The sequence below is a fragment of the Aethalodelphis obliquidens genome, unplaced genomic scaffold (genome assembly GCF_003676395.1).
Source record: "Aethalodelphis obliquidens isolate GAN/ISIS:26980383/991018 unplaced genomic scaffold, ASM367639v1 scaffold68, whole genome shotgun sequence".
Lineage (NCBI taxonomy): Eukaryota > Metazoa > Chordata > Mammalia > Artiodactyla > Delphinidae > Aethalodelphis > Aethalodelphis obliquidens.
This window is the reverse complement of record NW_020838012.1, coordinates 2,512,555-2,524,288: the sequence shown is the minus strand read 5'-3', so window position 1 is coordinate 2,524,288 and position 11,734 is coordinate 2,512,555. Positions and strand designations below refer to the sequence as shown.

Genomic DNA, 11,734 nt, shown 5'->3' with positions numbered 1-11,734 from the left:
AAAAAAAAAAAAAAAAAAAAAAAAAAGCAGCTGATTGTATTCTGAAGAAAATAGATGAGGGGAGAATTTCATTACAAAACTGAATTGTAATAAAAAAACAAATTGTAACTTTGAAACTTAACAATATAATAACAAAATAATAACTCAATAGACGTGTTTATCAGCAGATTAGATAAAACAGGAGAGTTACTGAATTGGAAAATAGATTAGTAGAAAATATTACAGGTAAATATGAAGATGAAAAAAGATAACTGATACAGAAAAGAGCATAAGATATATATGAGGTGATGAAAAATTCTGACAAGTTTGTAATAAAAAGTTTAAGAAAAAGAAGCATAAGAATGGGACAGAAACAATATTTGGCATTGCCTGAAGTAGTACTGGTTGAATTATTTTCCCAACTGTGGAAGGACATCAAGCAACAGATTCAAGTTTCTGTATGAATTACAAACTAGGTAATCACACCTAGAAACATTAGAAAGTAATGAAAACCAGTCCAAGAAAATCTTAAAATTGAAATAGATGGAAAAGACACAATATGTTCAAAAGTAAATTTTAATGCTCTCTAAATAAATAATTATGTCAGAAAACATGGAATGATAATACTTTAAGTATTGTGATAAAAATAGCTGTCAATCTAGATTTCTATAACCAGATAAAATATCTTTAAATAAAGGCAGAATAAAGATGTGTTCAGACAAATAATAAAGAGATATTGCCGGGAGACCTGTGCAAAAAGGAATCCCAAGGCAAAGAACTTCAGGCAGAAAAAAAATATTATTCCAAATAAACTACAAGAATGTAGAAGGGATTGAAGAACAAAGAAACCTGGTGAATATGTGGTTGATTTAAATGTTCCTTGACTGTATAAAACAGTGTTACCTGTGAAGGTCTACATGTATATAGAAATAAAATATATCAAAAGTGATAAAACCAAAAAAGAGGATAGGGTAAATGGAGTTACAGATTTTTTGAGTCTTTGCCTTTCTGGAAAGTGAAAAAAATTAATAATTTAGAGTATACTCTAGTAAGACAAGGATGCATTTTATTACTACTATAGTAATTGCCAAAAGAATAAAAAAGTACTCTAAGCTAAAAAATGACATAATAAAGTAATAGAGAAATTTTGATTAATTTAAAATGAAGCAATGAATGAGAGAAAATGACATAAAAGTAGATAGCAAAATAGAAAACAAATATTAAGATGTCATATTTAAACACAAATATATCAATAATTACATCATATATAAATAGACTAAATACTTCAATTAATAAACAAAGATTGTCAGCTTAGGTAAAATAAAACCGTGTATGCTGACTCACCTCATTATAAATATACAGGAATTTTCAAAGAAAAATAATGGAAGATAATAAATAAGATCTCACTAACCAAAAGAAGGCTGGGGTAGCTATACTAATAGTAGGTAAAGTTGATTTTATTGCAAGGGCATCATTTAAGATAGAGGAATATTTCATGATGAGTGTGAAGTTTATGTGCCCTAAAGTTATGACCTCAAAATATATAAAGTGAAAATTGATGGGGCACAAAGAAGAAATAAACAAATTCACAACTATAGTGGGAGTTTTTTTTTAATAGAATCTGATAAAGAACTAGACAAAAAAATACATCAGCAAAGATATAGAAATTCTGAACAACACAACAAACTTGTCCTAATAGACTTGTATTCAACAATACAAACAACAATTGCAGAATGCACATTCCTTTTAAGTGGTCATGGTACATTTTTAAAAATTGATTTAGTGCTAAGTCACAGGTTGAGTCTCAACAAATTTCAAATGATTGATTCAAATGATTTAAATTTGAAATCTCCTATAACCACAGTGAAATTAAGTAAGGAAGGCATCAGATAAATTTTTACCAAGTTCAAGATTTACCTATAGAGCAATTAATTTTTTACAACTGGACTTTTTAAAATTAAGGACATTTGATTAGAATACTACTGGTCTTAAAATGGCAGCACATGATGATTATGCAATTCAGGCTCATTTGCTGCTGAAAATCTCCCTATATTAAGGGGAAGGAAACAAATTTCTTTATCCTCACAGTTTTAAGATAGTAATATAATAGTATCATTAATTTTTAGAGTGCCCTTACTTAGGAAAGCATTGCATGTTATATAAAAAAAACAATAGAGTACATACTTTATTATAAATCAGAGGGGTGTCTGTGATGAGCCAGGTGACTTTGTGAAAAAGATGAGATTTAAACTGGACCTTGAAGCTGGGTAGTATTGACAAGCAGTCAGTGTGCTAGATATTTCAGACAAGTGTTTCATGTGAACAATTGAAGAGGTGGAAGTACCCTGAGGGTGTTTGAAAGAACCGTTCTGTTTTAGAGGAAAGAAAAAGAACTTCTACTTCTCTTATTCATTATGATGTCTAGAATCTTTTTGCTAAAATGTGTGAGGGGACATAAAAGGACATCTTGTTTAGCCAAATTTAAAGAGGAATTTATTGACTATATCTAAAAATCGACTTGGTTTGTAGATTTCACTTAGAGACTGCAATACTATTAATATAACCTCAAATGATCAATTCTTTTCATATAATAGGAAACATCTTGTTTGACTCAGCATACAACTTTGGAACAAATGTACCCAGAGAATTCCTACAGAATCACACAGTCCAATCTCTCAGCCAGTGAGATGAGGTTCCAAGCAAATTATCCTCACCTTATGTTTGTGCCTGCTTCTACCTTCTAAATATCACAATACAACCCAAATATGGCCAAAATCCTCTGAAAGATTATAAAATGCAACATCTTTGTATCCCTCTCTTATTGTATAACATTGGTTATAAGAAAGTAGTTCCTACATAAGCCTTTTAAAATCATAGGGGAAAAGTAATATTTTTCTATCTAGAGCAGTTCTTTTTAACCTTCTTTGGGGACACAGACAACTTTGAAAATCTAATGAAAGCGATAGAAACTCAAGAAAAATGGAAATTTACAAATAATCACATACGGTGTCATAATATATTAGGAGTTTAAGAGTCTTTAAAAGTCGATCCTTAGACCTCAGCCTTGAATCCCTGATCTATAGAGGCTTTGTATTTTCTCTGTCTGCTTCTTCAGCCCCTTAGAAAAAAGAAAATGTTTTATAGCATTAAGAACAAAACACTTCCTTGGCTTAAAAATAGCAGCTGTAATTTTAGTCACTGATCTTGTTTAATGTGTCTGGAAGCTAGAAGCAATGGAAAAATGATACAAGAACAAAAATTATACTTATAAAAGTTTTCTGTTTTTCAGAAGAGTTTATTTTTGTAAAATGCAGTTTTGCACAAAACTCAACATGATGTTTTTATCCAAAAGAAATTGTAATCGGTTTACCAACTCATAATATTCAGAGACAAGTTGTTTGGGTTATGCATTTTTAGAGAAGTTAATTCTTAAATCATGGGAATATATTATTTCCCAATAAAGTTATCTATCAATTTATTTTTCAGTAAAATAACATGAGAGTTTAGAAGTGAGAGAAACTGTTTCCTTTTGTGCAACTCTACTAACTATCCCCACCAAAATAGGATTATCAACATAACCTTGATAAATGTTTTCAAAAAAATTAAGATTGAGTTGTAGGTCATTAAAATAACTTCATAATGTTGTCTAATTTTAAATTATATTTATTGAAAAATTTAGAAAATGAAGAGAGGTACACAATAATAAGGGGCATTATCTGCAATTCCATCACCTAGAGATAACAGCTATAAACATTTGATGTATATAAGTTAAGATATATTGTGTATCAATATAAAGATATTAAAAGAGATAATACAGGCATGAAAAATAACACAGAATTTTTTAAATTGAAATATACTTGTTATATAATATTGTGTAGTTTCAGGTGTACAGCAAAGTGATTCAACATATACATATATGTCTATCTATTTTTAAAATTCTTTTTCATTGTAGTTTATTACAAGATAGGGAATGTAGTTCCCTGTGCTATAAGTAGATCCTTGTTGTTTATCTATTTTATATATGGTAGTGTGTATCTTTTAATCCATATTCCCAATTTATCCCTATGCACCCCCCTTCCCCTTTTGGTAACCATATGTGTGATTTCTATGTCTGTTAGTCTTTGTGAATAAGTTCACTTGCACATTTTTTTAGATTCCACATACGTCTCTGATTTATTTCACTTAGTATGATAATCTTGGCATTTGTATTCTTTTTTTATGACTGAGTAATATTCCATTGTATATATACACCACAACTTCTTTATCCACTTATCTGTCGATGGACTCTTAGCTTGTTTCCATGTCTTGGCTACTGTAAATAGTTCCTCTATGAATGTTGGGGTACATGTATCTTTTCAAATGAAAGCTTTTGTCTTTTCTGGATATACGTCCAGGAGTGGGATTGCTGGATTATATAACAACTCTATTTTTTAGTCTTATGAGGAAATTCCATACTGTTCTCTATAGTGACTGTACCAGTTTAGATTCCAGCAGTGTAGGAGGTGTAGAACCCTCCTACCAGCAGTGTAGGAGGGTTCCTTTTCCTCCACACCTTCTCCAGCATTTATTACTTGTAGACTTTTTAATAATGACCATTCTGACTGGTGTGAGGTGATACTTCATTGTAGTTTTGATTTGCATGTCTTTAATAATTAGCTATGTTGAGCATCTTTACACGTGCCTCTTGGCCATCTGTATGTCTTCTTTTGAGAAATGTCTATTTAGGTCTTCTGCCCATTCTTTAATTGGGTTGTTTGTTTTTTCATTGTTAAGTTGTATGAGCTGTTTGTATATTCTGAAAATTAAGCCTTTTTCGGTCACATCATTTGCAAATATTTTCTCTCATTCTGAGGGTTGTCTTTTTGTTTTGTTTAAGGTTTCCTTTTATGTGCAAAGACTCATGTTTGATTAGGTCCCATTTATTTATTTTTGCTTTTATTTCTATTGTCTTAGGAGACAGAGAATGTTGTTTTGAACCTGCATTTTAAATGTCTTCAAAAATGTCTAAAATTTAATCCATACTCCCTATTATCATTGAAAAACATACAAGGAAGTTTGAAGAAAAATTTAATAAATCCTTTGTCATTTTCACTCCATCTCTCCTCTGAATAGCCTTTTACACTTGTATATGTTTCCCTGAACTGACATCAGGATATAAACAATTGTATACACTTACACAAATTACTGTTTCTGTAAATGTTCACTTTATAAAAATAGATTTTTAACATAAATTTTCACCTATTACTTTTTTTTTCATTATAAGGAATCTTAGGTTAAGATGTATAGATGTTACAAATCATTAACAGTATGTTAAAACTTAGAGTTGTTTGAATATATGTATAATTTACTCACAAATATATATATATATATATACATACATACATAGACACACACGCTACCTACATATGCACAAACACACACACACATATTGATTTAAGTAGGTAACCACTAAGGAATATTCCAGTCAGGGGTTGCCAAAAAGTACTGCCTTAACATCTTTAAATGTATCCTTAAAAAAGTATTTATTTATTTAAGGTAGATTCCTAGGGAATGGGTTACTGGATAAAGTATTTTAAGCATTCTTTATTTTATTATTTATTTCCCATTTTTAAAGCTTTTTACAGTTTTTAGAGTTATGTATTAAAGTATCTCCCCAGTCTCATAGGTTAGAGTAATTTAATATTTTCATTCTGATGGATGAATATATGTGGGTACCATGTACATCTCTGTTTTCTAGTGAGGTTGAGCATGTTTCTTTTGTGTGCGATTCATTTGGCTGTTCTCTTCTGGAAATTTTACAAATATTTTTGTCATCTTTATAATCATTTGCTTTTGTTGTTGTTTTTATTTCTTAAGTCAAATTATTGGTGTTTATTAGACACTTTAGGTACATAAAAATTTTTATCATTTCTTTATTTTTATATCATTGTATTTATTTTCTTTTTTCCATTTAAAAAGTTCTAATTCCTATATTAAATTTGTAATTTGAACTAAGAAAAGTTGTATAAATCTTTTTTTCTTTCCTAATTCCAGAGCATAGACATTTTAATTCTATCTTCCTGCTCCTTTCTTTGGAGTTTCTGTTGTAAAATTATTTTAACTTTCTCTCATTTTAAAGGCATTCTATATTAGTCATTTAAAATTTGTTATATATCAGTAAATGTTATTTACATTTACCAATTTTTATCAACTTCTTTGCATCCATTTTCTTTGGATTCAATGCTTTTCCAGCTAAAATTCATCTTTTAGTAATTTATTTCACATGCTGCCTAAAATTATCATCTTGTTGTTTGTTTTACTCTCACTCTATATTACTGTTATTTTAAGTAAATACACAATTCTAGTTCTTCGAATGTTCTTTTTTCTAGCATTTTGAAGGTGACCATATTATAGAACAGAATGGAAATGTTATAAATGTTAATTTTAAAATTAATTCAACTAAAATAAGTGGGTATGTAAAGAGCAAGGAAGTTGAATACTTTCCTAACATTGCTGGGTTGCCTGATGATATTGGTTAATGAATGAAGAAAGAAAGTCTTAAGAAGGTTATTCAAAATCATGGAGGACTTATGCTTTCATAATAATTTATTAGGTAACTCAGACTAAGTCTTATACTTTAAAAAAATTAGAAAATCTGGAAAAATATATAGAAAACATCTGCTTGAAATTATTGATAACTAATACGATGATGAAGGGGGATTTGGAGGAGGAATTTTAAGGAAGTATAACAAATTTTGATTAGTGATATAAAATACAAATATGTATCTAAATTTTGTGTCCTCCTTCATTTTCAGGACTCAACTCTTCTGTCATTTCTGGAAGTTTGCAGCTATTGTCACTTATGTATCACCTCACTCTCATATTTTTTAGCTTTCTTCTGGAAATTCTAGTAGATATAGGCTGAATGGTCTTCATTTATCTTCTATATCTTTTAAAATCTCCCACTTATTTCCATTCCTTCTATATTTTTCATAGTTTATTCTGGATGTTTTTCTCATATTTTGTCCATGTCCTGAATTCTTTCTTTAGTTTTAATTTACTAATTAATACATTCATTGTGTTTTTCTTTCAATAACTTTAATTTTTACTTATAGAAATTTAATTTTGTTCTTTCACAAAATGCCTCTTTTTGCCTCCATAATGTTGTGCTCTGGTTTTATGGTCTTAATATATTAAACGTGTACTGCTTCCTTTAAGTTTTTCATTTTTTTTTCTGGTTCTTTTTTTGTTGACTTTCCTCATAAGGTTTTGTCCACTTATGTGGCTTGGAATTTTCTATAGTGATTTTGTTATTATCAGGAATTGCATTCCGTGGGAGTTCCTTGTCTTCTGAATTCATACATAGAGTTTAAAATTGAACCTTCCTGGATCCTAGGGTTTTTTCAGTTGTGTGCCAGGCTTTACATTAGCTTTGGGTCCTGTACTATGTGTGAATGTATACTCTGCACCCACACAGTTCCATAGCTAGATTAATGGTTAGAGTTTTTGTTGTTTCCATTTAATATATGGGACAATCCTTCAAGGTCCTAGGCTTTAAGCAAAAGTGTTCAACTCCAATTCCTCACCTGTATAGTCCTGAGTTTCCTATTCCAATATGGTTGACAACCCCAGAACTCAATCTCTTAGGACTTCCTCCTAGTTTGATATCACTGTGGACCACTTTGGTTTCAGCAGTAATTGTTTCAAGTCCTCCTTTATTTCCAAACTTGCAGATTCAATCTCAGCTATTCATTCAACTAAAAAGAAAAAATTCAGCCTTTCTATGGATATGAAGTGGAAGATGGAAGTTTTCCCATATCATCATTAGATAGCCCTATTGACCTGATGTTTTCTCTGAGAAGCTTCCCTTGTTTTTCTAGATGTCCTTCAATTTTCCCAGGCAAACATGAATACAAATCCTCTTTGTAACTGTACACATTCTCACTACAGCCTAATAACTTACAATATGTATTCTAGTGGTAATATTTTTGCCATGCTTAATATTTATTCTTAGCATAGTAAATTAGGAGACCATACATGAATGCATATATATATATATATCAGTGATTTATACCTGCCTAACACTGTATTCATTTCCATTATTACTTACCAACATATGAGTATAATAAAATAAACAGAAGAACATGGATATAAGTACACTATTTTCCTCATTCTTACAACAAATATTTATTGAATGGCTACTATGTACCAAGCACAATTTCAGGAACTTAAAATGAATCAGTGAATAACACAGAAGATCTATTCTTATAACATATTTGTTTCATGCTAACGAAAAAAAAAATTTCTTGCTTTGGGAAAGTGACATTGGACAAAAGAAGTATGACATCCATGCAAGTATGTTTAGATCCCCTTCTTTCAAAGAGCAGGAGCGTGATCTATCATTTACCCTTTTGCTGGCTCTCCTAGATTGATCCTTTCACTATCATTGGTATTTTTATGTTGATGAATGATAATGAAGTTTAAGTAGCTTTTGGTGTTTTTACAGCTTGGACAATGGAGTACCTTTGGAACCCTGGAAGTTACAGCTCAGACTGAATCATAAACAAAGGCATTCTCAGTGGTGGCAGAAGAAGATTGTGAAATCCTTATAATCTCTGCAAAGAATTATGCAAAGTTAAAATCGGTATGACCGTATCTAATCTATGTATTAACACAATATGGGTATAAATTAACACTAAGTTTTGCCTCTCTAGGCAGAAGATGTCCATATCTCTTTTATATTTTAATTTGTCTTGAACTGGAGACCATAAAAATATGATATATTTGATGAATATCACTTAAGTCTCCGATGAGTAGTTGAAGTGGAAAGGTCTCTATGGATATAATTTGTTATATGTTTGAGTGAATTTCGTTTTCCATGAATTTAAAATTCATCTGTTCATTCACTCATTCACTCTTTCATTCATTCAACAACTGTATGTTTTGGGTGTCAACAGCATGTCATGTATGAGGGATACCAGAATGATCAGAGATCTCTAAACCTCTACAGTCTACCTTAGGAAGAACAAATACTTGAGCATTATCTGAACACTATTTCATATGTATAACATACATCGAGACCGAGAGCTGCATGAGTAGGTGATCACAACTTAATTCTGAGCCCCTAATTCTGCTGCATTAGGATAACTTATTTTCTTCAACTTTAACAATTTATTCTCTTTTAGTCAAATCCCCAAATTCCCCTCTCTTCTATTTCTTCTCCCCTGGATGGAAGAAGAAGTTTGTATAAATGATGGATTGGGAGCCCACCATGGTCATACTCTGTCAGCTCCTCTTGATAGGGTTTAACAATGGTGCAGGTGATGCAGAGCACTGGCATCAGCCACAGTGAGGTGCTCATGCTGGAGGGAGATGAGGAGACATCCATCTTCCTGATTTAGGTCTTTAATAGTTGGGATTTCTTTAGATAGAGTGGTCTCAGTGTTGGTGATACAGAAGACTTTCCTAGGATTCAACTTCCTTCCAAATCTCTGGTTTCAGAGTGTCTGGTTTAAAAAAAAAAGTTTCATATGTTTGTTTTTATTTTCAAAATGTCAGTATCATTTATTTGGTATTATCAAATACAACTTTTGAGTGTAGTCTTGACTATGATAGGTTTTTTTTAATGTTAAAACATTTATAGGAGGCTAAAAATACTTTGAAAGGGGAAAATATTTTAGTAGCAGATCTGAAGATTAAAATTTCAGTATGGTTATGTGGTCATGCTCCTATAAAATTCAAATACATTTTATACTAAGTTACATCCATATAACCTTTATTTTTCTTTTACTGCCATTTATCTATCTTCTATATTTTTACCTCTTTTTTAAAAAATTATGTAACATAAAATTTGATAATGACTTTTTTTCAGGAAAAAACAAAACTGAAAAATAAAAATAAGGTGAAATTAATCTGTAAGTGTCCATATTATATGTAGTGGCCTACTTTATCCATATATGAGCTAGTTACACTCACTTAATGGAAAAAATTTCCTCCAGGTCATGGTGAGTTTAAAGTAATTTTGGATTATTTCTTTTATATTACATTACATTATTGGAATTTGCAATTTTTCATAGATTTAATATTTTATGTAATATTTCTTCACATGTGTTTCTCTAATATATTAAATGTTACCTTTCAATTGGACATTTAGATTGTTGCTTTTTAAATTAAAAATCATTCTGTATTGACTTGAAGAGTGATCTCAGAAGTAGACTTACTTCCACATCCTCCTATTTCTCCCCACAGTCCCTACCCTTCTTGCCCCACCCTAACAGTCAATGTAAAGACCAAACTATAAAGGATAAATGTTATGAGAAGTTACAGTCATTTATTTTTTCTTTTTTCCTGGTAGAGCACCTACTTTAGCTGCATGTTTGCTTATCTGTACACATTATCAGGGGAAAATATCATTATAGAGAATAGATAAGACTGAGATAAGGAGTAGCAGCAGTGAAGCTGCCTACATTTCCAATATTCAGCTTGACAATGACGCATGCATTTCCTGGGTTATGCATATACAAAATGTGTAGGTGGCGTTGAGTCATTTTGTACAATATTTCCATTTATGAGAAGCATACTAAATAAGAGATGCCAACTGCTATTTACTGATGTTTGTGTCCCACAAAATTCATATGTTGAAGCTTTATTCACTAAGATTATGTTATTTGGATGTGGGACATTTGGCAGGCAATTAAGTCATGAGAGTGGAGCGCTCGTGAATGACATTAATGCCCTTAAAAGAAGAGATGAGAGAGAAAGAGTTGATCTCACTTTCTTGGCTATGTGAAGATACTGCAAGAAAGCAGCTATCTGCAAACAAGAAAGAGGGCTCTCATCAGACATTGAATCTATTCGCACCTTGATCTTGGACTTCCCAGCCTTCAAAATTGTGAGGAATGGTCGTTGTTTAAGCCAACCCAGCTGATGCTATTTGTTATAGTAGCCAAAACTAAGACACCAACATAAGAGGAGCTACAGTAGGTGTGTCAGAATCTTCAGTCAGGAATCACTAGAGTGCCCTACCTCAAACCTGCAGATCCATAATTGCAGTGGGAGATGTGGTGCCAGGAGGAGGAGAACATTTCTGAATTAAGTTTGAAATTAAAGTTCTAAAAAGAATGAGTCTAAGTTATAAATTCCAAAATGTGACTATTCTAACAATAAAAATATGGTGAAGAAATTACAGAATCTGGCTAAGCTATCCTTTGAGGGAGCTGCTATATAATAGAAAAGTGAGGTTAATACAGCACCATACAGAAGATTCATTTATTGGAAATGAATACCTATGCTTCAAAAGCTGAGACTCCCTAATAAACCTGTTCAATTTAGTGAGACTATGCACCCTTTCCTGAATTTGTTCCAAATTTCTTTCCTGTGCTTGTTTTTATATTTTATTTATCATTTTTTGAAATACAGTGTTTAGCCCATATTTAGACAAATATATATTTTCTTCTTGCTTATAAAAATTGAATGTCATGTTGTAGTTTTGTTCATGAAACATTTTTCCTAATGCTGTATTCATTTTTGGCCAAAAGTACACTTAGAAGACAAGAAGTAAACTGATGTGTAAAAAACTAGGAATTAGCATTTCTAGATTCAGTATATTTATTGTATAGAATTTTTTTTTAATTGGGTGTTTGGATTTACCATGGGTCTCCCTTCTGTATTCGAAATATTAACTCTTGGTCCATGCCTCAGTTCCAGGGCTATTTTATTTAAAAAAAAATCTTAAACTTGCCAATTTATCAGGACATTAATATTTTTGAGATGGTTT

At 31.1% G+C, this 11,734-nt stretch overlaps 1 protein-coding gene across 1 annotated transcript in view; it reads left to right on the top strand.

The window, feature by feature from the left end:
• CNBD1 (cyclic nucleotide binding domain containing 1) overlaps positions 1 to 11,734 on the top strand; it is a 387,744-nt gene that overhangs the window by 322,866 nt on the left and 53,144 nt on the right. The window contains 2 exon segments of the mRNA XM_027089778.1: positions 8,465 to 8,602; positions 9,830 to 9,962. Coding sequence (XP_026945579.1) covers positions 8,465 to 8,602; positions 9,830 to 9,962 — 271 coding nt within the window.